This window comes from Polyodon spathula, chromosome 18 (genome assembly GCF_017654505.1).
Source record: "Polyodon spathula isolate WHYD16114869_AA chromosome 18, ASM1765450v1, whole genome shotgun sequence".
Taxonomy (NCBI): Eukaryota; Metazoa; Chordata; class Actinopteri; order Acipenseriformes; family Polyodontidae; genus Polyodon; species Polyodon spathula.
Genome location: NC_054551.1, coordinates 17,107,183 through 17,134,903, shown reverse-complemented (window position 1 = coordinate 17,134,903; position 27,721 = coordinate 17,107,183). Strand labels below are relative to the sequence as shown.

The following is a 27,721-nucleotide window of genomic DNA, read 5'->3' as shown; positions in this document are numbered from 1 at the left end:
AGTACGTGATTCGGTATGTTAACATAACGTTATTCAGCAGGTTTCATTCAGCCTTTTTGAAGCAAAATTAGCTAGTTTTATAAGGAGATGCAAAACTTTTGGCGATTGTTATACATGCACACAACTATATTTTTATAACCATTAAAATCATGTAATGAAATGCTCCAATGTATTGCCTGATAAGTTGCTTTAGTGGGATTTTCCATGACGTCACCAATCTTAAATCCCGCTGGCTGTAGTGCAGTCAAGGATTCACCTCGTGAGCTGTGAGATAACCAGCCCAATAGCCAATTGAAAGGCATAGGATTCCTACACAGTCTCTGCAAAAACGTCTCTTTCACGTCTGCTTCTTGCAATTGTGGGTGGCTGGCTAATTGAATCAGTAGTGAGTCATGGGGTGTGAGATTGAGCCGCTGCACTGAGACTGTGTCAAAGGCTGTCTTTCATAGGGAACTGTGCATTTGTAAGAGATTGTGCAATCTGCAGCAATGGAGTACTACAGGAACACATACTGTTTGCAATATTGTGCAAGAGCTGGCTACTCTTGCAGGCTTCGCCAGTCATTTACTACTCCTATCTCTTCATGGTAAAGAATTTGTCTCAAATAGGACAACTTGCTCCAGTTACTTCACTGCCCCCCCCAGCATCATTCTACATCCATAACATGACTTAGAACCGACACCTGTTTTTAGTATTGGATTTGCAACTACCTTCTGTGTGACTTGTCTGTTTTTGTATTTGCTTGTTGTAGGGTAAACGGTATCAAATTTTGAAATTTTCCTTTAGACAGTTATGGAAATTAAAATGTGTTATCAATAACTATTGAACACTCTGGTCCTGAATTTAAATATACTAACAAATGTCACAAATTCAATGACAGATATTTCAACTAGAAGTCTTTCTCCGTATCTTTAACTATATATGACCCCGTTCACACTTACTGAGCCGGCCTTGGGCAGTCTATGGGCCACCTCAAATTTCCATTCACAGTTGAGGTTTTAGGGGGCCTGTGGCAGTGTGATTGCCCTCCTTGTGGTAGTGGGGGAAGTGTTACCAGCAGGCATTCATCCTCTGCTGGTGGGGGTGGCGGAGGCAGAGGCAGCTCCTGCTTCCTCCCCTTCTGGCGGTGAAGGCGGACGGGGCTCCTCCCCTTCTCGCCACCAGAAAGGGAGGAGCCCCGTCTGCCTTCGCCGCCAGAAGTGTGTTCACATATGTGGCTGAAAAGGAAGCCTAAATTGCGGTGAAGTGCTTGTCGGGAATGTAAACAGTGACGTAAACACTGCATTCCCGGAAGTCAACATAAGAGATTGAACTGGGAAATTTGCAAAAGTAAATATGGCTGTCTTATTTTTTACAACACTGTTGGTATTGCATAACATACGATAAAGGCGTGTGTTGATAGTGTAGTCGGTTACTGTGGAAAGAAGCGATCGTGTGTAAATGCAGCAAACAAGGACGTGTACACTATGTTAGTCACAATACAGACTATATTATTATATTATTGGTGACTGAATATGCAACGTGTATGCATTATTTATCAATATTGAGATTTACAATCTTAGTTACAATCTGAAATGTGGGTGTATAATATATATGTGTGTGTATGTATGTGTGTGTGTGTGTGTGTGTGTGTGTATATATATATATATATATATATATATATATATATATATATATATATATATATATATATATATATATAAATATATATGTGTTTTATCGTTTTAATGAAAGTTGTACGATGAGGAAATACTTAACATTCATGACTGACCATCGTCAAAAGTGTCAGTGTATTCGGTGCATTCCCCATTGCTATTTTCTGGGCTGGAGATCGCCGTAGGTCCCATAAAATCCAAGATCCGTGGTGTGTATATCTCTGCCCTGCTATTCAGTATTTCCGAGAGTTCTCACTCAAAAGGGTGTATCTGATAGCCCCTTGCACCACAGAGATAACACAGACATAAAGGAGATGGCTGCTTCTGCATCCAGTGCTCGTAGAATATCACAGACATTTACAAAGCTTTTTGAGATGTTATAGTAATAAAATAATGACTTGGATCTCATTAGAAAAGGTGATAAAATGAGTGATCAGGAGAGGATTTATAAGTATGCATGTCTATAAAGAGGTATGTGAAAAATACAGCGAACAAGGGGTGGGGCTTGGCTGGAGATGCAGGACTTTTGCTATTCAGTGTCCTTTTGCTATTCAGTACCCTTTAAATGTGTTTTACTCTGGGGGGCCCAGGGCCTGCGTTGGGTTCACATATACAGATAGGCCGGCCCTGCGTACTTTAGGCCGCATCAAAAAGCTGGTCTAAAGCTGGTCTTTCACCCTGGGCTGGCCTAAACCGCAAGTGTGAACTGGGTCTGTGTCAACCTTTAAGAAACACTAATTGAAACATGATAAATTCAATGACAAATGTTTTAGACTAGAAGTATTTTCAGTGTCTGCAATTGAAGACTACTAGTCTAAACTTTTTTTTTTCTTTTAAATTGGAAGTAAACGTGAACCACATTAACCATTAAAGCCTTGGTGAGCATTCCTTTAACCTGTTTGGAATTTGCTAATTCACTAGCTTCTCGTTCCTGGCTTTCATGTCTGGGTCACAGAGCAATGCCCACCACACAGACCAACACAATGGAGAGAGGCCCAGGATTGAATGGCAGGCAGGTGGCGCACCGGGCAGGATTGAAATCAAATCAATTCTTTGAAAAAACCCAGAAATCAGGCATGTCTGACTGCCCAGCAAACCTGAACCTATAATACAGAAAATCGTGATGCATGGAAATTGATGAATGGTTATACCCCAACCATTAGCAAACCATTCCAACCTAGTGTTCTGAACATGTAGCTGCTATTGCAGTGTCATACACCGAACCATTTTGCTGAATACTCCTGTCACAGTTAAGCGCCATTTAACTTAGATCTAATGATTATCAGTATATAATCTAAAGCAGTGGTTTTCAACCTGTGGTATGCGTACCTTTTACTGGTTCACACAGAATTATTTTATGATGATATGATTCCTCAAAAAACAATGCTCACGCAATCGCACCATAATAATATATCAGTCTGTTTGTACCACTGAATCGCAGAGAAACGATAAAATATGATGCAGGGCTCCAGACTGCGGCTAAAATGGTTGCATAAACAAAAAAAAAACATTTGACAGATGTTTTTTTAGGAGTTAGGCACAAACATGCTGCATCTCCCTTTTAAAAGCAAGTGCTGATATTTACGAAAGCGACATGACGTCGGTCTGTATAAAAACAAAAAACGATATATAGAATGTTTTAATAAACTGAAGTGTGAGGAGGACGGTAACAATTTGATCGAATAAAAATACTTAAGTGCAGAGAGGTGTTGCATTAACACCAGCAGAATATGGTAACCCCAGTTTCTTGCAGAAAGTTGTGATGGTGACCAAACGTGTGGGTACTGCTGTGTAAAGCAGCTTAAAACGAACAGCTGCATTTAAGAACCGTAGAACAAGAACAGCAACAAATACACTCAAGGTTTGTGTATTGCACACATGCCATTAACAAAATGCCCTGGAAACTTAAAATAAAGAAAATAATTAATGAAGGGCTGTAATGCAGCAAAAAGAGCAAGAATTAAACAAACAAGGGAGTGAAAAGGTTACCGTACCAAGCTGAGAAGTTATCTTTGTGGACTTCAAAAAAAGTCTTTCACCAGTCAAATCAGAGTACCTAAATAAAGTTTTGAGTCAACACAAATTGATTTTTCGTCTGTTGCGTCTTTCTTCCAATTTAGTGATCCGATTTGTATGACAATGTGCTTGCTGTGGTGTATTTAATATGTAGATATAGCAGAACAAACTCATTGCAATTTAAACTTGTTTTTACTGGAAAAATAAATGGTATGTAAATCATAAGAGCTGTCTGTGTTACATGCTGTCAGATCAGGGCTTCACCAACACTGAGCATGCAAGCTGCAGCATGCAGTTCCCTATATTATAACTGTACACAATTAAAGGTGTGGTCACCAATTCAATACACAACACTTGCAAAATATTTAAAATATAAACATGCAGAGTTCATTGCAGTCATCAGCTGCATAGATCACATATTCAGCAGAATGAAGCAACAAACAAGCGAGTACAGACAACAAACCTGGCTGTAATGAGTAGGTCAAGGTTTTACAACAGCAGTTTAAGATTGCACATAGTTACTGTTGGTTGCTGCTAGAAACACTGGTCCTTGAGATTAAAAAAAAAAAAAGGTTGAAAATCTCTGATCTAAAGGATCTGCACCATAAGAGTCACAGCCTACACAAGCAGCTTGTGGCCAAAAAGTCCTTATTCCTCAGTGGGACGTGACCTCTGCAAATTCTTGCTTATTACCTTTTTAATTCTCACTGTGTCTGCGTGCTGTGCCAGCCCACTTCACAATTCCAACACAAGTCATGAAGTCATTCAACAACTAACCAAGACAAAACAGCTTCGATTTTATTCTTGTGAAAACAAGATACCAAGATCTTGACCATTTTAATGCCAAACCTAGTTTTCATAAAGCTTGTTCTTGAGTGTGGAGGGAGTGAGGTTTGGAGGGGTGGGGTTTTGTGTTTAGTAGGTGTTTGGAGGGGGGTGGGGTTTGGTATGTAGTAGGAGTGTGGAGGGGTGGGGTTTGGTGTGCACTTGTCCACAAATATATTGCTATCCCTGAGTGGATATTCTGCACATTTTCACTACTGAACAAAACATATTAAGGAGAACCCCCACAAATGCAGAACCTCTCATGTTATCTGAAATGGTATCTGTTAACTGCCAAAGCAGAGTTGCTGTGTGTGTGTTCTATACCCCACTGCAACAGTTGCATAACACTATTTCAGCCTAGTAAAGTATATATTTTTTTGAGATGGCTGGAGTTTTTTAAATAGTTTTGTTCAGCTGATAAAGAGAAGATGACTAAATAGAGTGGGTTGATTGATTGATTTACTATTATGTTTAAAATAATCCATCAGGACAGCTCTGTTAAACAAGTGCAATGAAACTAGGCGACTGCGAGAATGAAATGCAATTAGCATCAGCGATGAGCAAGTAATGTAATTTGTCACTTCTGTTTGAAATGAAAAATAAAGTGAATCATGCTCAGTCATAGAAAATTCCTGTCCAGCCCCAGTAGATCAGAATTCTAAGGTAATGCTACTTTTACCCCGGTACAGCATTACTTTTTAATTTGTCATTAGTTACTGTACAGATTACTATATTAACACATTTCCTTTTCTTTGTACTTCATAAACGAGACTGCAATTCTGTCTGTGCAGAGGGCACTTTTCATTGATTGCTGAAGAAAATATTCTTCGTTTTTAATATGTTTTATTTTGAGTTATTCGATAATCGGTGAAGCACTGCTGTTAAATGAGTAGCCTGCAGACAAAACTAAATGATTCTACTTTGTTTCCAGGAAAACTGGGCGTAGAACACATGGTCGCCAAGAAACTGCAGCTGAAGCTCAAAGCAGAGGTAACACCGTCTCTTACTAGCCATACATTTAGAAATGCAGACATTTTTTCTCCTGTGTCTTTGCTTCTATTTACTACATTCTTCTTCCTTTGCTTCTCTGAATGCTTGGGAAGGACAGACCCCTCCAGGTTCTGAACTTTGTTTCTGTTCCCTAAAGTACAGCTTGCAGACACCACAGGCTTCTCCCTCCTTCACACAGCCTGCTCATAAGCAATACTCCTTTCAATACTCCTTTCAATACTCTTTTGTGAAACCTGACTCTCGCTAAACTCAGGTGGGGTCAGGCCAGCACAGGATACAGGTTTATTCTTTCGACCTCCTATAAGGCAGACCAACCAGACGTTTCTCATTACAACTTTCAGACGCATTTTATTTAAGTTTGCGCTGAGCCTGGTTCATAGCAATATGTTCTGCTGCAATGTGTTGGACTATAGGGGTGAAATGATGCATTGTTTATCAATGAATCGTGATACTATCTATACATCAGATATTGTATCATTTGTATTAATGTAGTTCATTGTAGTTGACCAAGTGGTTCTTAACTAAAGAATGTGTGTTTTCTTTAGTTGGAATGAATACATACACTCCCTCTCTCATTTAATTTGTGTTTTAACAAAGTACTCCACTCTTAAATAAGTTTCTTATTCTGCATCATACAAATATCTCACCAGGAGCATCATCTGAATCGTGATGCATATTGTATCGCACTATGACCGGTAAATGTGACCGCAGTGCCTGTGTCTCCTCTGTCTAACGAGCTCTTGGGTTTAGTGAGAGCTGGCGTGTGAATCAAACCAGCCGACCCCATACGGATTTCCATTATTGTAGTGCAGGACCGAGTCGAGACAGAACTGTAACTTCTTATCTACTCCAGCTAATCTGCAGCCTATTTTCAGGGATGTGTCAGGAAACCAAGGACAAGGTTACAGCTGGCCAGTAGCCAGCAAGGCCAGCAGGAGGCGGGAAGGTCTTTTGTTATTAATTAAATAATAATATAATGATGATGACTGGAAAGCATGTCATTGTTTCTATATGGAGGGATGTGATCTTAATATTTGCTAGATTTATTCCCCGTAGATTGAAAACCTTTCCCCAATTTTATTGGCTTATTCATGGGAGAAAACAACTTTCCCAGAAATCAATGCAGTAAGAAAGCACAGTCTGCCACAGATGACACCCATTAACTGATGAGGATTCCTTATAAAACCAGTCATTTTGTAGTTTTTGGGTAAGATCATTTACAGCTATGTACAAAACATTGCCAGGCGTTCATTACTCTGCACAGGGGAAGTAAAGTGTGAACACTGACAACTGTTTTTTTAATTTTTTTTTAATCCATTTAAAAAAAATGTCCCCACAATAACAATGCCTCTACTTTTGTATGAGTAGAGATGTTCTGAGAGTAAGAGAAGGAGGGGTTGAGGGTGATGCAGAGGTTCTTGGTAGATGAGGAGGGAGAGAGAGATCAGTGGTGGGGAGCACAGGCTGATCTGAACACCCCGTCCCTGCTGTGCAGTCCTGAGCCTCTCCAGCACAGGCTGATCTGAACACCCCCTCCCTGCCGTGCAGTCCTGAGCCTCTCCAGCACAGGCTGTTCTGAACACCCCCTCCCTGCCGTGCAGTCCCATTAACTTCTGGACATTATCAGATGTGCTCCCTGTGTGAACAAAGAGAAGAGCGTCAATGTAAGTGGTGTGGAGTTGACCAATTTGTCTTGATAATAAATCCTCTATAGCTGGAAAATGACCAAGCCTTGCTTGTTAATCACCAGCCAAGGGAAGTTAAACACTGCCTGCTCTGTTAATCACTAGCCAGGTAGAGGTCATTTATTGTTTGTTTAGCAGACTCCTTTATTCAAGTTACTTGCAGAGACTAGGGTGTGTGAACTATGCATCAACTATGAACGCCCGAAAGACGGAGCACAAGGAGAGTAATTGACTTGCTCAGGGTTACACAGGGAGCCTGTGAGTGAGCTGGGATTTGAACCGGGGATCTTCTGGTTACAAACCTTTTTCTTTAACTACCGGACCACACAGCCACCTAATGAGCAAGCCATCCCACAAGTGTATAATCCATTAACTACCAAAGACTTGAGTGGGATATTTGGTTTTTTCATTTCTCCCCAAAAAAAAAAAAAAAAAATAAAAAAAAAAAATATATATATATATATATATATATATATATATATATATATATATATATATATATATATATATATATATATATGCATTTCTAAACGTGGTATTGCATTGACAACACAGCCGTTGTGCAGTGGTAGTAAATGGAGGCTGGGTTATATTTACCAAAGCAGAATTAAAGAGCCAGGCCTCTAGTGGTGAAAGGCAGGAGAGGCTAGAGAATTAGCAGCCTGTCTGTGTCACTGGAGGTGTGTTCACACTTACAGCTCAGACATGAACTACTTTAGTGTCAATCAGATTAAAAGATTCTTCTCATTTGAGCAACCTAGTTTACACTGGAGTGCAGACCTGAGCTGTCTTTGGTCCAGTATGCGTGCACACAGCCCCTGAACTGCCCGATGTCATCATATCGACCACCCCTTGCGTGACGACATTACACAAATAATAAACAGAATCAGAGAAGTCAAAGTAAATCTTAGTCTCTAAGCACAAAACACAATTAAAAAACCTCTCACTGCATTCATGCTTGATTAGCAGGCAATTGAAATATGACACCGCCTGTCTCCTGACACATCAGCAGCAGGCAAGCAGGCTGTGAGATAGCTAGTCCCTTGCTCACACACAACGCGCACATCCAAACACAGAGTACATATGAGATAGTGCAGACAATCTTAAGAATATATCACATTAAGCTTATTAATGGTATATGGATTATGTATATGGTGTGTTTACTTTTAAAGAAATTCTTCATACAGTAATATGAGGTAGGTAGGTAGTTACTTCATCAAGTTTCACTAAAAGTTATTTCACACGCAAAGCGTGCAAACTAAATAATCAACGATGCAAGTCTATGTGAATGTGTTACAATTCATTAATTTAGTTCCATGAAAGTAAAATGCAACTTGAATTGTACTCAGCAGCTCCTTGAAGCTTAGACTTTTGGTCTGCTGGTTTAGAAACTCAGTCTGTTGAATTGTCCAGTACAAAACTCTCCTCTCCGCAGCAAAGTCTTCAGTCCCACATTGGCTCAAACTTTGCAACTAAGCTTTCAATTCTCTTGAATCAACAAACAGCTGCAACAAAAAGTCTTCAGTCCTCAGTACAGGACCCACAACAACGCCCATCTGCTTTGTTCTCTTCGCTGAATTTTTTAGTTACGTAGGTAGCAGGGCACAGTTTCTTTTGAATACTGTGGTTTTAGGTGTACAGCAGATCCAGACTGGTTTGTCTGATAAGTTGCTGTAAGTTTTACGGCAGTCTTCTAGCCGGGCCTCAGTCTCGTTGCTTGTGGTCGTTGACTCACTGGCAGCTTGCTTCTTCGTCTTGGGTCCATTTCAGGTCCCATCTTGATTCTGTTTTTAGTCCCATAGTTGCAGCTTTACTTAGCAGAGTGACAGCATCTTGTGTAGCATTCGATGTGGAGCGCAAAATGTTCAATTTCACTTTGATTTTTATAGTCTTTTTTTCCTCTGCTGAGTTGCCACTTTCGTGAGATAATTTGTGTATCTTGCCTTTTTAATTCTCAGATCTTTGAGATTTGTCATTTTGTCTGCTTCCTTTCATCCAGCAGCATGTTGTTGCAGTTGGGACTTGTTGACATCCTATATTTTGTCTTCCCCCTGCATCAAACGTCTTCTGTTTGCAGTTTCGCAGTTTCTTCACTGTCCTTTCAGCCTCACTCAGTCCAAATGCCCCCCTCCTAGCCCTGGTCCTCTTCAGTTCAGTATTCCTGCCAGGAACCCAGGGGCCCTTTTTCTTAAGACATAGCAGTTTGCTTTTTTCCTAAGACGCAGCAGTTTCATTAATAAGTCCAGTTATATCATTATTACATGTTCATGTATTATCATATTCAGGGAATATGTCCTACACAGTGGAGATGGATGTCTTTACCTAGAATGCTGCTTATCCATTTTGTCATGAAACTTGGTATTGACATTATTTTGCATAAGTTATTGAGGCTATCGGATCCTGGGTATATAGAGTAAATTCATCAAATTGTGACCAAACATTTCCTGTTCTCTAATACTGTTGTTACTGTAGGTCATCACTTTTTCATCATACTGAAAACCGAATGTTAATTCGTGCTGGTTCAGTGATAATAAAGACAAAGAATTTTGAACAGGATTTCCCATTAATTGTGTGACTCCTCCAGGATCTAACAGGAAATTCACGGTGTCAGCAGACTGGTCTGTCAAAGTGAGTCTGCTTGTTTGCTGCACTGTGCTCCAGGGTCATTAACCTCAAGTGTCCTTTATCCTGTTTCATCTGGTCTGTTGATTTACACCTCAGTGAATCGCTAATCATGTGCCTGAAGGAGGAAATGGGTGGAAAAGTCTACATTCTCAGATTATCTCAATAACATGTGTTGGACAATGGCCAACCAACTTTCAACAAAAGTGGCATTTCAAATCTCCCTGCTTCCCCCAAACCATGTGAGCCTGTGTGTTGTTCAGCCGGTCCTGTGACACAGAGCTTCCTTATTGGAAAATGCTGGAGGAAGGGGTTTTCTTTTGAGAAGCCTGACCTTGACATGACCTCTACCACAGTTCTGACCACACTTTAGCGTGGAAGGAAGTGCACTTTAGTTTAGTTCTTGGTTTCAGTGTACTAATTCTAAGACCTGCTCTTTAGAGTGCGGATGGGATTTTAACCTCCTTCTGCTGCGAGTATTGGTATGCCTATTGCGCGAACAGTAGGTCAGTGGCAAGCAAAGAAGAAACTGCAACGATGTACATGAAAAGAAGACTAAACAATATCATTTATGAACGTTCAATCAGAAAGTAATGTTTCGGCCTTCTACAAATGTACTACTTGTAGTTCATAGTCCTACTCTTTTTTTTAAATTCTGATCACGTACAGTTTTTATTTCACTGGCCGACTTTCCACGGCTGTAGGTCTTGAGGTACTGTTTCCATGTGCACCGTGGTGGTAGGTCTTGGGGCGGCACTGTTTCCATGTGCACAGTGGCTGTAGGTCTTGAGGTACTGTTTCCATGTGCACAGTGGCTGTAGGTCTTGGAGGCACTGTTTCCATGTGCACAGTGGCTGTAGGTCTTGAGGTACTGTTTCCATGTGCACAGTGGCTGTAGGTCTTGGAGGCACTGTTTCCATGTGCACAGTGGCTGTAGGTCTTGGGACATTACGGTTTCCACGTGCACAGTGGCTTCAGGTTTTGGGGCAGTACGGTTTCCATGTGCACAGTGGCTGTAGGTCTTGGGGCAGTACGGTTTCCATGTGCACAGTGGCTGTAGGTCTTGGGGCAGTACGGTTTCCATGTGCACAGTGGCTGTAGGTTTTGGGGCAGTACGGTTTCCATGTGCACAGTGGCTGTAGGTCTTGGGGCAGTACGGTTTCCATGTGCACAGTGGCTTCAGGTTTTGGGGCAGTATGGTTTCCATGTGCACTGTGGCTGTAGGTCTTGGGGCAGTACGGTTTCCATGTGCACTGTGGCTGTAGGTCTTGGAGGTACTGTTTCCATGTGCACAGTGGCTGTACATCTTGGGGGAACCTTTTTGTCGTACAGATGGGTGTAATGTTGGATTTCCAGCCGTGGCAGTGGATGGATTTCACTCCTGTGCTTGTTAATGATTTTATTCCTCCCTCCCATTAGCATTTAAAGGCAGGCCTGCTGAAGCAGTTTGACTGCCAGATGAACGAGTTTGTGGATAATCTGATTGACGAGTCGGCTAGTCTGGATTCCCCCGCAGCCCCCCCAGTGTTTCCATCCTCGCTGGGGGAGAAGGAGAGGACCAAGCTCAGGTACTGTGTGAGGAACATGGGAGGAGACAGTGGGGGAGGGTGACACTGTAGCGATATGCTAATATGCCTAGTATGCTATGTCCCTTTTTAAATGTGTATCTTTTAAATAGAGGGTTAGTTGGAGCATAAGATGGTGATGTTCAAGCAGGGGTGGAGAACTGGAGATTCAAACTAGCAGGAGCTTTTAGTTCTTTAAAAGCAAACTAACAAAGTTTAAGTAAACTGGTGATACAGACTAATAAGGACAGTACGTTTTGATGGCTATTTACATTTTTTGGTATTGTTCCTTTGGCATACAACACAGCTCCCAGCTTCATGAGTATTCCGCAAACCAGCACAGGTTTCGTATTTTATTAAGTGAAAAGTTGGTTGTCAGAGTGGACTTCATCACCCAGGGGTGTGGGAAAGCAACGTGAAGGAATGTGTGTGTGGCTTTATTAAACAAGCCAAACATTCATGAGTGTGGAAACGGATATAAACAATTTAACACACATTGCGGGATTCTGAATGGAACATGTTGTTGTTGTTGTTGTTTACATTTCGCTGTGTGAAATTAATTCAGAACTGCTTTTTATCGCCTACATTGGGTGAATGATACTATTTCCACAGTGCATTTGTTTTGGTAAGGACATTCTTCAGCTCATACCTGTCCATCACAAATGTGTCTCTGGTAGATTTAGATCAAGGTTTGGTTCATGTTGCTTGAGGGCTCTAGTTTTGTATTTATTGTAGTATGATGCCGTCATGCTTGTTGGTAATGTGTGATTTATTTTCAGGCAGCCGAGACTCTCCTCTGAACAAGGCAAGCTCTTCATGACCCGTCGCTCCCTGCTTGAGTAAGTACATTAAACATGTCTGTACCATATTGTGGGTAACATCGCTGTGTTTTTTTTACTGACATTTGGTTATGGTCAGTAAGCCACTGGGTTTGAAGTCTCCAGTTATCTTAATTTTTGATTTTGAAAATTTGTAATTTGTTTCGTTACTCTCACTCGACTCGGGTGCTCTGAGGACAGATTCTCCTCCTGATCCCAGGCTATCGGCTACGACATTGATCTAAAGTGATGTCGGCGCAGATACCCTGCGACGTGCCAGAGAGTATTTGATACATACAGCCTGGAAACTCTCCTAATTATATACCTTGGTTTTTATAGAAGGAGTGTTTTGCAGGAGGAGCCTCAAAAATGAAGGCATCCCAAAAATGAAAATAAATAACGTTAAAGGCGTTCTCATGTTGAGCTAGTCACTGTTTGCCATGGTTTTCATTCTGTTATTAGGAGATCAATAATTAAACATTCAATAGTGGTGAAATAGTAAAACTTCATACATATACATTCATTGAGAAGTTTTGACCTAGAAGTCTTTTTCTGTCTTCAAATTTTTGAACACACTGAAAGGCTTGCAGTCGAAATGTTTTTTCATTGAATGTATTAAGTTTATTATGGAATTTCTCTCACTAGTTTTCTGTCACTAGTGTGCACAGTGTCTGCAACAAGACAATAAGCTGTAACAGACTGCAGCTCTGTATAATCTAAACTGGAATATACTGTATCAATGTAGAGCAGTTCAAAAGGATAGAGAAGTGTGTGAGTGGTGTTGGAAGCTTTGTGTTTAAACAGCCTGTCTGTCTCTGTCTCCTCTCCCTCAGTGAGCTGTTTGAGGTGAATCACATCCGTACCATCTATCACATGTTCATAGCCCTGCTCATCCTCTTCATCATCAGCACCCTGGCTGTGGACTTTATCGACGAGGGCAGGTAAGGAGCCTCCTCCACTTCTCACAGGGACATGCCTGTACTGTTAGTGGAGGCATACGTGTATCAAGAGAAGCACATGGTCAGGACATTCTTTAACACAAGTTATCGGGAGCATCAGGATCTGGGGAGGAAAGGCACCGTCGCACACATTTTTATATAATGACAATAAAAAAAAATTGAATAAATTATACAAAAATAATTGTGGTGTTTAACAATGCTGTGAAGCACAGCACAGAAACCAAGACCAGAAGACACTTTTTAAAACTAAGTGGAGACATTAGGACAGAGGGATTATGATTCTTAAGAACATTTGTCTAAGAAAATGTACAAGAAACATTTCGGTGCTTGTCAGGTTCCTAGTAGCTTACTCTGTCCTCGCTACTGGCCGGAATGTGAAATAAAATACAATGTTCCTAAGTCTTGTTGCTGTGTTCTTCTGTCTCCTCTCCTTCTCACACCCCAGGCTTGTTCTTGATTTCGATCTCCTGGTCTACGCCTTTGGGAAGTTCCCCCTAGTGGTGTCTACGTGGCTTTTCATGTTCGTGTCTACCTTTGTTGTACCCTATGGCCTGTTCCACCAGTGGGCCCGTCACTACCGCACCTCTCGCTACAAGACCCTGCGCTCCTTGCTTGCTAGCACCCTCTTCATGCTGTTCCAGGTGCTGGGCCTGGGCTTCTTGCCCACCTACATGGTTTTGAGGAACGGGCTGCCCCCTGCCTCACGCTTCATCATCATACTGGAACAGGTCAGAGTCAATGTTTTTCTCAAATACTAAGATTGCTTGCTTACTTTAATATCTTGGTATTGCCTTGTAGATAATCTTTTGTTGTTCAGATAATCTTTGTAGATTCTAGTTTTAGGATGCACGCTTGGTACTTTGTGGATTCTAGTTTTAGGATGCACGCTCGGTACTTTGTGAATTCTAGTTTTAGGATGCATGCTTTGTACTTTGAATTCTAGTTTTAGGATGCACTATCAGTATTTTTTCTGTGTGTGTTGTACAGGTGCGGCTTGTAATGAAAGCACATTCATTTATCAGGGAAAACGTTCCAAAAGTGCTGTCCTCCTCCAGAGAGCAAAGCAGTGAGTATGGAAAGGCTGATATTATATGTTCTACAATGGTATGTCCAAACAGGTAGCTTCAATATCTTTTAGTATTTGGATAAGGTGTGTTTATTGTAGTGTCAATTACAATTCTTGCTGAACAAACAGCTTGAGAGAGGAAACTGTAATTTTACACAACTAAGTAGGGGGTGTGGGGAAGTGGAGTTTCTTGAAGAGGTGAGCTGGGAAGTGGCTGGCAGTGAGGTACACTTTCTCTGTTTCAGGCTCCTTGCCAATCCCCCAGATGTCCCGGTACCTGTACTTCCTCTTTGCACCAACGCTCATCTACAGAGACAGCTACCCCAGGTAAAGAAACTGTTACAGTGGTGACAGTTAGTCACATTTCTTTGTGTCTACCTAATACCTTTCCTTCACTGCTGCAGTTTAGTCCCCACTTTTTGTATAAGGAAATATTCTGTGACTGACCTGACTGAAGTTTTAATAAAGCTGATGCTGTGCTCTTTCATTCCCTAGAAATCCTTCAATAAGGTGGGGCTACGTGGCAACCAAATTTTTACAGGTACGTCAAGCTTTACTTTGGAAACTTTACTGTAGAGGAACAAGGGCTCCAAGTGCTTGAACTTTTATTTCCCTGGTGGTGCATAGCACTGTCAGCAGGGAGCTAGGCAGCTGTACACGTGTAGTGCTGTGCAATAGATCAAAAAGCAATACACGAAATCTAAAGAAGATCCCCCACATCCTTAGTTTGTATATCTTTGAGAAGCAGGAAGTTGTAATAGATTCTGGACCTTAGTGTGCAGTTCATATGTCACGTGACATTTGATCTACATACCCCTTCCATTTTTATGTATATTTAGTGAAGAAACTTGCCATGGACCTTTAGCACAAATAGATTGAGAACGCTGTGTAACAATTTTTTTTTTTTTTTTTGTTCCTGGGTAGTAAGTGTTATTTCCTAATTGCTTATGCCTCAAAAGTATAGAAAATTGCTATTATTCCCCACAAACTTTGCTTTTGTGACCAGGACAGTGATATTTCAAAATATCACTATTTCCAGTGGGAAAACAGGCAAATGTGTGTCTTTTTGTTCATAGTCAGAAAAAAACAACATATGAATCCAAATTAACATGTATTTATACTAAAGTTAATACAAAAATGACTACAAAAGATTTAGAAGCGAGTAGTTTTTCGAGATTTACGATTATACTGTATTTATGAGGCATAAGCAATTAGGAAATAACACTTACTACCCAGAAACAAAAATTGTGTTACATAGTGGAATCAAGTGTATATGGAGTAACCTGTCTGTCTCATACATGTGTATAGTGTGGAGGTCATGGGATCCTCTTTGTGTGTGTTACTAATACGTGGCTGACTTGTTTCAGGTGCTCGGCTGCCTCTTCTATGCGTACTATGTGTTTGTACGCCTGTGCATTCCTCAGTTTAGGAACATCAGCCTCCAGCCCTTTGACTTGCGTGTCATGGTGCTGTGTGTGTTCAACTCAATTCTCCCAGGTGAGTGACAAGTGAAGCAGGACCAGGGCACTGCACTGAGCACCATGCCATCTCTCTTAAAGGAATCAATGCAACAAAAGAATTCCACAAATCTTACCTGTCTTCCATTAGCTACATACATTTAAAATGTGCATTTTTGAAAAACAATATTATAGCAAACCAGTATTCGTTTTAAAACATATCTGATTTAAAGAAAGTTCTCAATTTCCATGGGCTACTCCTCAGGAAATCTGTTTCACCTCAGCAGTGTTATCTGGGTCATGTTATTGGCTGAAAGAATGTTAGTCAGTACAGGAAGCAGCTGGTTGGTTTAATGAAAGGAGAGGTGGTGGGACAATTTCACTCTCAAGGTAAAATAACTAAGGAAGTGCAACACTGACTAAAAGCATGGCCTGCCAATATATGTCTTGCGTAGTTTGCATAGTGTCGTTTATAGTACTATAAACAGCACATTTGAAACCTGTGGGTTATATCATAGCAGTAATTATTCTTAAAACAATAACTATTGTACGCTATAAACCCGTTCTCAATATCGTTGTTACACAGGCAAATGATTTACTAGGAATCTATTTAAAAAGATGGAATTTATTAAACATCAGTAATGCAATGCGTTCAAAAATTGCAATCTATTACACTAAAACATTATAAATAAACAAGCATTAGCAACAATTTTATCAATACAATAACAATAACATTGAAGCGATTGGTCAAAGCAACTTCTATAGAATTAACTGAGTCTCTCATCAACACTTGGCGTAACACTAAGTTGTATGACTGTGAAAACACCTAGTTTACCACACACAAAAATAAACATTACATTGCAGTTGTTTTAAAGGCAATGCTCCCATTAGTGAAATATCTGATTCCGTATCTAAGATATTCTCCACTAGTAGTGTATGGGACAAAGTAACTCCTGTCATGTTTCTCTAAAATTACTTTCACAATGAACACCAAGTTACTAAAATTACAACTTTCATATTTTACTATGGACAAATCAGATTTTACAGGATGCAGTCAAGTACCTTAATTCATCTCTCATCTCTCTTCTTGGGTAGCCGGGTAACGCTAATAAGCATCAACCTTGTGGAATACTCTCGTGGCATTTCTTTTTGTATAGTTAGCATCTTAGGTGAAGCTGTAAGGACCTCCTTAAGGCAGCAGGACTGAGCTCCTCCTCCAAGCAGTTTGGCGCACACGGTACTGCACTAGAGTGGTTTGGTGCACTGTGCCACTCTAATAGCTTGGAAGCTAATTGTGAAGACCAGGAGCAGTGGTACAAGAACACACCTTAGGAGTGGTTGTGAAGGAACACGTTGAGTTGCTGAAACTCTTTTGTTTCAATGGATTTTGGAACAAAGCAGGCCAGAGAAAGTTCCTTATTGGCTGATAACATCATATATAACCAGTGGCTTTGAAAAGGCAGACAAATGAATTGCTGAGAATACAAATCTATCTGTAATATGACCTACAAACCTATGTAACAAATGGAAGTGCACAATAGGTATGATGTATGGAGTCACTTTGCCAGCTGCAGCAGTGTAAAGCATAGAGTGTGTCTGCTGTCTCTCCACAGGTGTGCTCATCCTGTTCCTCGCATTCTTCGCCTTCCTGCACTGCTGGCTCAATGCCTTTGCTGAGATGCTGCGCTTCGCGGACAGGATGTTTTATAAGGTCAGAGCCCACGCTGGTCCTGTACTAACCCATTCCCAGTGACTTGCTGCTTTGAACAGAGTAGCTTCAAATATCATTATTTTTTATGAGGGGAAAAAAATATTTACATCTCCCTTTCTTTAATTCCCAGTGGTGTAAAGCCCTGATTCCTTCTCTCTCTTCACATTTATATTACCTGAATGCATGTGCTTCTGTTTTCTTTCTATAGGACTGGTGGAACTCCACATCATTTGCCAATTACTACCGAACCTGGAACGTGGTCGTTCATGACTGGCTCTATTGCTATGTGTATCTGGACTTTCTCTGGGTGAGCGCGGGGTGTTGTGGGGCAGGGCTATCTGAAGGATGAACTCTTTGGTAATTGAGATGCGAACGAGTCTGTGTGTAAATACATCCAATACTATGCCTGATTGGAAGATCAGAGAGACGTTACTGATGAGGAAGCTACAGTTGCTTGAGTTACTCGGATGAACTACCTGCAGCCAGAGTTTATTACGATGGGTGCTTGGAAGATTTCATTTTAAAAGCTGCCTTTTTATAAAGACTATTGGTGCAGCTATGGTAAGATGTAAAATCTTAAAATATACAGTAGCAGTCAAAAGTTTGAGTACACCTGCTTGAAACCAGGTTTTTCATGATTATCTATGCTTTTAACTGTCCATAAACACTTAATTTTTCATTATATGATACGTGTACTTACATAAGCTGATAATCATAAGTGAACTGCATTCAAAAATTGAATTTTTAAATGAAAATGTAAATCTTGTCAGTTTCAATGAAATGGTCACCCAAAGCAAGGGGATTTCAGTCTGAAGCCCAAGTCAGCTAAAAGTCTGAAATGTGTATAACATGGTGTTAGAACAAAGAAAAAATGAAGGTCAATCTTTAAGACAAATCGCAAGAACTTTGCAAGTGTCTGTAACTGCTATGGCCAAGACCATCAAACGATTTGAAGAAACTGGCACTCTTGAGGACCGAACAAGGTCAGGCAGACCAAGGGTGACCTCAGAATCAGAGAACAAATTCATTTGAGTCACAAGTCTGCAAAACTGGCAATTAACTGCCCCTGAAATACAAGCTCAGCTAAATGCTACTAGAAGTACAGATGTTTCAACATCAACTGTTCAGAGGAGATTGTGTGAAGCTGGCCTAACTGGAAGAATTGCTGTAAAGAAACCATTGTTAAGAGTGCAGAATAAGAGGAAGAGACTTTGCCTGGGCCAAAAAACACAAACTGGATGTTTGAGGAGTGGAAGTCGGTCTTATGGACTGATGATTCAAAATTTGAAATATTTGGGTCCAACCGCCAAGTATTTGTAAGACACAGAGAGGGTGAGCACATGAGTTCTGCATGTGTGGTTCCCACTGTCAAGCATAGAGGAGGCGGTGTCATGGTCTGGGGTTGCTTTGCTGGTGACAAAGTTGGTGATCTTTACCAAGTCCATGGCAAGCTCAACCAGCATGGCTATCCTAGCATACTTCAGAGGCATGCCTGCCTGCCTGCCATTCCATCAGGATTACGGCTAGTTGGGCAGTCCTTCGTTCTTCAGCAAGATAATGACCTGAAACGCACCTCAAAGTTGTGCAAGAACTATCTGGCGAAGAAGGAAAGTGAAGGAACTTGTATGGGATGAACTGAACAGAAGAGTCAAAGCAAAGCTACCCACAAGTGCCCTACATCTCTGTGAACTGCTGCAGAAGAGCTGGGAAGACATGTCTGGTGATTTCCTGCTGAAACACGTTAACCGAATGCCTCGTGTTTGTGAGGCTGTTATTAAGGCAAAGGGTGGCTATTTTGAGGAATCCAAGATTTAGAGACAATTTTCAACTTTCTTGAACATTGCTTTGATACTCCTTATCTTTTGTTTTGTATATTGTAACATGTGCTTTCATTTTCAAGTACATACAGAACAAGTATATATATGACATAAAACATTGTCAATTATGCAAAAAAAAAAAACTAGTTTCCAGCAAGTGTACTCAAACTTTTGACTGGTACTGTATATATTGCACTGCAAGTCATTAAGTTAGGAAATATAATAAAGTTGAAAATATTCAAGTAGTTTACATGTTATCCACAGCTGGTGAACATCCAACCATAAATTGAGAGGCTAAAACAACCTTAATAAAGAGGCTGTGTGGTCCAGTGTTTAAGGAAACGGCCTTACAACCAGCAGGTTCTCAGTTCAAATCCCAGCTCAGCTACTGACTCATTGTTTGACCCTGAGAAAGTCACTTAAACTCCTTGTGATCCGTTTTTCGGGTGAGCCGTTGTTGTAAGTGACTCTGCAGCTGATGCCTAGTTCACACACCCTAGTCTCGTATCTTGTAAAGCACTTTGTGATGGTGGCCCACTATGAAAGGTGCTATATAAAAGTTGATTTATTATCATTTAATAAGTAGAAGCCTTTCTCAATGTCTTCAGTGCCCTACATGTGTATTGTAATTACAACAATAGATTGATTTGATATTTTATAATTATACTGCAGTTTATAGTTATAAGTGGAGGTGTATTCTGTATACACTATTAATGTCCTGGTCCTCTACTTTTTCATCATACTGATGGCTCAGATTTTGAATTTACTGTCTTGGCAATGGGGGATGTATGTTGCTGACTTCGGCCTATTTCCTTGAAATGCCTTCAAGAGTGGGACTGTGCAGTAACCCCGCCTCCCCTTTTCCTCACTAGATATTTGGGAAGCGGTTCCGAGCCCCAGCCATGCTGTTTGTGTTCACGGTCTCCGCTGTGGTTCACGAGTACGCCCTGGCTATCTGCTTCGGCTTCTTCTACCCAGTCCTCTTCTGCCTCTTCATGTGCTTTGGAAGTAAGTGCACTGTTAACATGTAAACTGTGGAAGCTGGCATATCTGTGAATCATCCGTTAATAACGGTACCAGAGTGTACAGGTGTTTTGATGTCTGTTGAAATTCACTTAGCTTTGAAGTGTTTTTTCCTTTTACCTTTTTATGATGTTTGCAATCACTTGGTAAATACTAAAATACTGCAAGATCAGCCACTTGTCTTATTATTAGTAAGCACCAACACCATCTAATTCACAGTAGTGCTAGCAAAACTAAGGGAAACCAATATAGCAGATCCCTAGATGGCGCTGGCTTTTACTTCTATAAAGACACTTTGGCTGATCAGGCCAGTGGTATATATCTCTTCAGTAGGAAACTACAATTAGAGCAGCTCCTGAACTCGGATGAAAGCACTATAAGTTATAGAGAAGTACAATATATGAGTGATTGCAGTAAGAACCCTATATGTAGTGGAGTGCAGGGTGCACTCTATAGCCTGGAGGCCACTGGTTCGAGTCCAGGCTATTCCACCAACCATGGATGGGAGCTCCCGGGTGGAGGCACACAGTTGGCAGAGCGCCCCCCGTGGGGTGGTGGGGGTGGGGGGGTCTTTCGTCGGACAGGGTGTCCTCGACTCGCTGTGCACCAGTGACCCCTGTAGACTGGCCGGATGCCTACAGGCTTGCCTGCAAGCTGCCCAGAGCTGCGTTGTCCTCCAACGCTGTAGCTCTGTGTTGGTGGGCTTGCAGAGTGAAAAAAAAAAAAAAAGCGGTAGTCATGTGTTCGTCTTCGCTGCTCCCGAAGTGTCAGTGCAGCTGTCAGTGCAGCGGTGGTAGTGGTGAGCTGAGCTTAAAATATAATTGGGTATGTCAAATTGGGAGAAAAGCGGGGCAAAATGAATTGGCCACTACTAAATTTTTCTAAACAAACAAAAAAAACCCTATTGCATGATAAGGCTATTATTGGAAGTATTATCTGACGCTCGTTTGCCCCCTCCCTCTCTCTGGCAGTACTGTTCAACTTCATCCTGCACGACCGGCGGAAGGGCCCGATCTGGAACGTCATCATGTGGACCTCTCTGTTCCTGGGCCAGGGCGTCCTGCTGTGCCTCTACTCTCAGGAGTGGTATGCACAGCACTACTGCCCGCTGACAAGGGTGAGTTTCTCTGTTCATATACACACGGGCTAGCTCTGCATAACAGAACTACCTTCACCCAGGTGTATTAATTACATGATCTGGATTAAGCAATGATACTTTTTTTTTATAGCTGCATGAACAACTCAAATTTGTAAACCTACAGACTGATTTATTTGTTCTGTGATGAGAAGTTCAATCAGTTCACAGCAGATTTACCAGGGGCCCGATTGTTGAAGTCTTGGCACCTGGTCATTTCAATGATATACCTAAACAAGGGAGTTCAGAAAGCCAGGGCTGTATGCAGGGCTAGTGACCGTTTCAAGCCCTGTATACTGTCCAAAATGTGGAAGTGATCACCCAGTGTAAAAGGCATTTTTGTGAAGAAAGTAACCAAAAATGTGAAATACAGTTGGTCAAACAAAACTATGTTTGGTTTTTAAAAGAAACAAAATGCAGTACTTGCAGAAAGCATTTATAAGCTGTGTAGCAATGGGGTGTGTGACATGAAGGGGTGTGGCTCTGGGTTGAGGATGCCGGAGTGTGTGACGTGGAGGGGTGTGGCTCTGGGTTGAGGATGCTGGAGTGTGTGACGTGGAGGGGTGTGGCTCTGGGTTGAGGATGCTGGAGTGTGTGACATGGAGGGGCGCGGCTCTGGGTTGAGGATGCTGGAGTGCGTAATGAGGGTATGAAATTCACTTACTAAGGGTAGGTTACCATCCTTAATGGGGAGAGTTGCTTTTGACTTTGTGCTTCTGTCTGCCAGGGATAGTTTACCTCATTGAACATCCTGATTGCTAAGTGGAATGCAACAATGAGAAGCATTTGAATTTCAAATGGGGTAGAAAACACCAAAAACTTCATGAAGATCACACTCCATTAAACTACAAGCTTTCTAAAATTGAACATTTTGAGCTCTCTCTCGTCTGCCTGTGTCTATGTCCTTGTGCTTGTCCAGTATTCATGTCTAATCATGTTCTGTTTGTTTTCCAGCCCTCTTACTTGGATCTGCTTACACCTCGTTCTTGGACTTGCCACCAGCAAACCTCTCCTGGGAGCAACTGATTTCAAAACTGAGAAGAAACAAAACCTGCCAATTTTTACGAACCAAGTGAATGTGCTTTTGTTGTTGTGTTTTTTTTTGTTTTTTTTTTCTTTTATTGTGTATACCAGAGTGCCTGGTCTTCTCTGTACAGGGTTTTCAGCAGAGAAGCACCACTGTCCTGCTCAGCTCTCATTGGACAATGCTGATCTTTTAAACCAATTGCAGATTAATACAAAGATCCCTTGCTTGCTAAATACTGGGAGGATATTAAGCAAAGAGTCTTGGAATAGTGTACCATAGGCAACAAATGGCACCCTCTCCTCCCAAGTCATACTTCATTTGTCAATCTTTCCCAATTTATGTTGGAGGGGATTGACAATTCCCTGTCAACCGACTTGGATGTCCTTGGTATTCTTAATGAAATACAAATACATCTGTTAACTACACTTCAAAATTTTCATAATGTGATAATTGTGACACAAAACTCTGCTGTCTATTGAACCTCTTGTGATCTTAGTAACACTTTATCGCCTTGCTTGCAGTAACTCCCCCTGGAGAGATTTACCTCTTCCTGTTTGCATTGGCTCTGGTCCTCCACAGGTTAGGGAGGGAGAGACGCCTGGTGAGCTCAAGTGGACACCTGCTGGCAAGCCTTTCTCCTCCAGAGGCCAGGAGCTCTCTGACATCCACGTGAGTTGCTGCGTGTAAAAGAGGCAATTGGCTTGTTCGTGGGATCGAAGGACGCTCACGGAACCTTCCGTTCCCTCTCTGAGCTGTAATTGGCTTGTTCATGGGATCAGGAGATGCCCCGGAATTGCTGCGGTGCGGGAACACAATTGGACATTCTAAATGGGGGAGAAAATGGAGGGTAAAATAATTACTGTTCTAAACTGGAGGAGGGGGTGCGTTTCAAAGAACGAATTTATCAAAACATTAGCACATACCTGCAGCATAACCACAGCATTTTAATAAAAATGATAAGTATACCTAATATAAGGAAAGGCATGATCAGCTATTTACTCATGGTGTTGTCCTTCACCAGTTAATTATTTCCGAGTTTCTTTTTTGAACCATCATGTAGCCTCTATACAGCTACTTCAATCAACATGGAAACAGTATTTGCTTACCAGTTAAAGTACAAATGGGGACTGCTTGAAGAGGTTTCCATTGTATTTGGTTTGCCTTTTACAGTCTCATTAACCCAGATGTAAGTGGAATGATGAGAGAAATATTCTGCAGTTCTGAGGGATTTGAATTGCAGTCGTTTGTGTCATTGCCTTTCCTGTTTAACCCACTTCTCATTTTTTATCTGTGTGCATTGCTGATCACACGTCCTCTGTGTTGATGAGCAGGCAAGTTCTAAGGGAGTAGTAGCGACTCACCATTGTGACACACACACTGTATACATTGCAGGTTTGGTATGCACTCACTTGGGGATTGTACAGCAATCACGGCTCTTTGTAAACTGATTATTAAGCAATGAGAGGGAAGCAGCTAGGGGCAGCATGTGAACACTGCACTGCTGTGTCAGTTCTACTGTGACCCACAAGGGGTGCTGTTTCAGGATATCTTGTCTAGGTAGATATCTCCTCATTTTACCCTGAATTCCAATGCTACAGTCTGTAATATTGCCCTGATTTTTCTGAATTTACAAACTAGAACTAAGCAACTGGATGGTTTTAATGTCAGGCCTCTTAAGAAAATGTGTAGCATTGGTGGTTATTGGCAATAAAGGACCTGCTAGTCTGATCGTTGACCTTTTCATTGTTTTGAGGTAAAGCTGTTAGGAGCTCCTCAGAACTCGTTGCTGGTATGTTCTAAACAAACTCGAAGGCAACCAATAACTTGAGTGTATATTCTAAACTGGACCCTGCTGAACCGCTCATCTTTATAAACCCCTTGAATCAGAGTTGCAGCTAGTTACTAACCTGCCTGAAATGGTAACTTCACAAATGCTTATTTATACTACTTAAAATAGCCTTTTAAAGAGTAAGTACTGAGGTTCTGAAATAGTGTTACACATCCCTACGTGTTGGTACAACAGTTTCAATAAAATAGCTGCCATTTCTCTTTTCAGTGTTAACATCCTGGCACCTTTTTACACTTATTTATTTTTTTTTTAAACCTCTTCAAAATGGCCGCACTAGTGCACTGGGGTTTGAGATCTGCAGGGGGGAAAAAAAAAACCTAGCAAGTGACCCGGCTTTTCTATTCTGCACCATTTCATGGATGCTGTGTTAACTGTTTGACAATATGGGCAGTAATCCTTACACTATCGGTGAACTAGGGCGGACTTTAAAGTTGTAACTGAAAAGTTGTCAGGATGTCAACACTGAAAAGAAAACTGACAGGTATGACATTATATATTTTGGAACCCCACTGCTTATTCTTTCAATGATTGTCAAAATGCAGTATTTCTGTTTTTTAATGTCTCAGAAGAACAAAAAGGCTGAAGCCCTGACTAGGTTCAATTTTTGATGTTTTTTTTTAGTTTTATTTTTTTAACTCGTTTACGTTTAATTTTAAATGTGGCCTGTATTCATAAAACTTGGGTATCGCTTAAGCTGTGGCTATATGTTGCCTCATATTTACAAAAGCATCCTTGTGTAAGTTCAGACACTGCTACCCAGAAAACAAGCAGCCAGTTTGTTACACAAGGGCCCAGATTGTTTGAGTTCAGTCACATGTATGCAGTGAACAGCAGATATTATTTGATGCATATTTACATGCTGAATGGTGTCTATCTTTCACATTAGACACGTGTGTTCTTTTTTTTTTATGTACCCATTGAAAGCAATGTTTGACCTACACAATGCTAAATAAAAATTATTCTAGTAGTCACACTAAACATCTTTTCAAAACACATTTCAAAGATGTTCTTTTTACCTCAATTAGCATTTTTGCCTGGATTTTCACAAGTTTACTAATACACAAGCATTTGAAGCATCTTAATTTCAGCTTGTTTTATAATCACCAGATCTGAAAATAAATGTGCAAGGAGGAAGCTGCTTAAAGATGGCACTGGGCTATTGTTTCTGCACCTGCATGTGATGCTTGAAGAGGTATCTACAAATCCTTCAACCAATTAGTGTGCACCATGTGAACAGCTGTAGCCCTTCATTACGCCACGAGTGATACGTTGTATCAGATCGTGCCTGACTCTCTGAATACGGTAGCAGTTGTTGGCTGTGGTGTCCATATTGATTCAGTCATTTGGTTCCTTTGCCAGTCCAGACCACAGACGGTGCCTGGTGGTCTACAGTATATGAAGCAGAAACGAGCACAGCTCCGAGCTGAGTGACCTTTTGAATGACATTGGCATCAGCAGGAATTCAAGGGCTGGACTTTTGAAAATGAAGATTAAATGTAGTTTGTTTTACTATTAAATTAGGATTGGGTATTTATACCCAGATACGGATATCTGCAGGCTTTGTTCATCACTCCTTTCATTATAACGCATTTTAACAAGTTGCACTGAACTCAAATGTAAGCCCGCCCAGTGTAACACATCCCATTAACGAATGCAGGCCTCTTGTGTTTTTACTTTTCCTTATCTTTTTTTAATGCTGTTTGTAACCATTCTCTGTGGTTCTGATAGTAATTGCTGAAATGTCTATGGTGAAGTGCCTTAACCTTTAGTTCAGGGGCTGCTCTTCAGTTGCCTGCCATAGACATATGCAACATAGCCTAGATTTAGAGCATAGGGGTGTATTGCCAGCGCAATAAAAGGAAAGTGGCAAGTCACTCTGACTCTGACTCTGTTCTATAAAGACTCTTTGTCAGTGTTATGTGCAGGACAGGCAATTAGAACTGAAGAGCAGCTCCTGAACTCAAACACAGTAACACTGCAACAAGAGCCAGGAGAAGGAATTCATTTGAAGGTGCTCATTTGTGCAGTAAGCCTGAGTCTAGCTACAGATTGAGAAACACATTACAATACTGGGATAGTGAAACTAGTGACAACTTGGCTGAATGTTTTTTGGTGCCAATGTCAAAGTGCTTTTAAAAAAAACTGCTGTTCCCACAGTGCTGTGTGTCACATCGGTAATGTTCTGCTGTCGCTTCTATACATCTATGTCATTTCCAGAAATCTGAGAGACCTGCCAGTACTGTGCAGAGAAGAGTTTCTTTATCCTCTACTGCTTCATTAGGATCAACATTCCTGTCACACAGCTTTTTGTACCCAAAAGGACAAGGACATTTTGACAGACAAAATCTTTGCAGTTGTTTCACCTTTTAATAGAATTACCTTATGGTATATTTACAGAAATGTGTTCAATCATATTTTGATCCACTTGTACAATTTTGCTGTTTTTAAGGAAATGTTTCCTACTTTTGCATTCATTTGTGAGCCCCATCTTTAAATTGTCATATTTCAATATTAATCTCATCTCTGAACATTCCAAAGACTTAACTTGTTTAAAGATTACCTTAAAATCTACAAAACTATTTGTGTAAAAACAGCTCTGAATGTTTTGTTGTGATGTGATATTGGAACTTCTAAATGAGAACTGATTATCATTAAAGGAGTATTTCTATGTAATTTTAGTATGTTTATTTATATTTAAAGGAATGTGTGGCCCGTGGGGGTCATTGATAAGAATAAAGCTGGTCATTTTGTTTAATCATCAAGACGAACCTGTGCCAAGCACACCGCTAACTTGATTAGGAGATGGCAATGGTGCGTACCGGAACTTTTCAATACTTTCCATTCATAGCCATTAATGGCCTTTGTGAATACAATGTTGAGCTTGAGTCATGTTGTAATCTGATATGTCTCTTACTGTCAGAAGAGAGCATGTGGTCATGGTCTACAATACTGTCTCAATGAAAACAGAAAAATCAAGTTGGAAAAGGATTGTAGCCTTTATTACGTGTCATGAACGGAATATCTTTTGTATTTGAGCTTGCTTTCTTACAGAAAGTCATATTTGGGCTATGTAATGGAGCTGAGTGCACAGAAGGCTGCATGCTGGAAGAATGCTGTAAACTTACATAAAGAAATGTAAATATATGTATGTTTTAAGCAAAATTGAAATTCGATGTGGGACACAGCTTTGTGGACCATTTAGGATTGTAGCAAGAAAGCAGCTGTATGTGAATGTAGTGCATTAACATTTTAAAAGAGTGGGGCTGGCGTGTGCTTCAGACAGAGTACTGTGGGAAGATTTATTTGAATACTGGATGCAATGTCTATTCAACCATTCATTTAAATGGCTGCTAATTGCATGATGCAATGGATTCTGTACAGTACTGTTTGGTCTTCATTGATAAAATTCAAGGCATGTAATTAAAATAAATAAAGGGCAGGGATGTAATGGTTTACAGTTCATGTTGCACAGGAATAAAG

At 40.8% G+C, this 27,721-nt stretch overlaps 1 protein-coding gene across 4 annotated transcripts in view; it reads left to right on the top strand.

The window, feature by feature from the left end:
* The window catches only part of soat1 (sterol O-acyltransferase 1), a 39,499-nt gene extending 12,585 nt beyond the window's left edge, over window positions 1-26,914 (top strand). For all 4 annotated transcript variants that reach the window (XM_041277111.1, XM_041277114.1, XM_041277112.1 and 1 more), the window contains exons 4-17: window positions 5,428-5,486; window positions 11,234-11,382; window positions 12,159-12,218; window positions 13,031-13,138; window positions 13,602-13,884; window positions 14,144-14,222; window positions 14,468-14,549; window positions 14,718-14,763; window positions 15,590-15,719; window positions 17,293-17,390; window positions 17,599-17,697; window positions 20,080-20,215; window positions 21,202-21,347; window positions 22,320-26,914. In XM_041277111.1, coding sequence (XP_041133045.1) covers window positions 5,428-5,486; window positions 11,234-11,382; window positions 12,159-12,218; window positions 13,031-13,138; window positions 13,602-13,884; window positions 14,144-14,222; window positions 14,468-14,549; window positions 14,718-14,763; window positions 15,590-15,719; window positions 17,293-17,390; window positions 17,599-17,697; window positions 20,080-20,215; window positions 21,202-21,347; window positions 22,320-22,391 — 1,547 coding nt within the window. In that variant the 3' untranslated portion in view covers window positions 22,392-26,914. The remainder of the gene's footprint in view (window positions 1-5,427; window positions 5,487-11,233; window positions 11,383-12,158; window positions 12,219-13,030; window positions 13,139-13,601; window positions 13,885-14,143; window positions 14,223-14,467; window positions 14,550-14,717; window positions 14,764-15,589; window positions 15,720-17,292; window positions 17,391-17,598; window positions 17,698-20,079; window positions 20,216-21,201; window positions 21,348-22,319) is intronic.
* The last annotated feature ends 807 nt before the right edge of the window (window positions 26,915-27,721 follow it).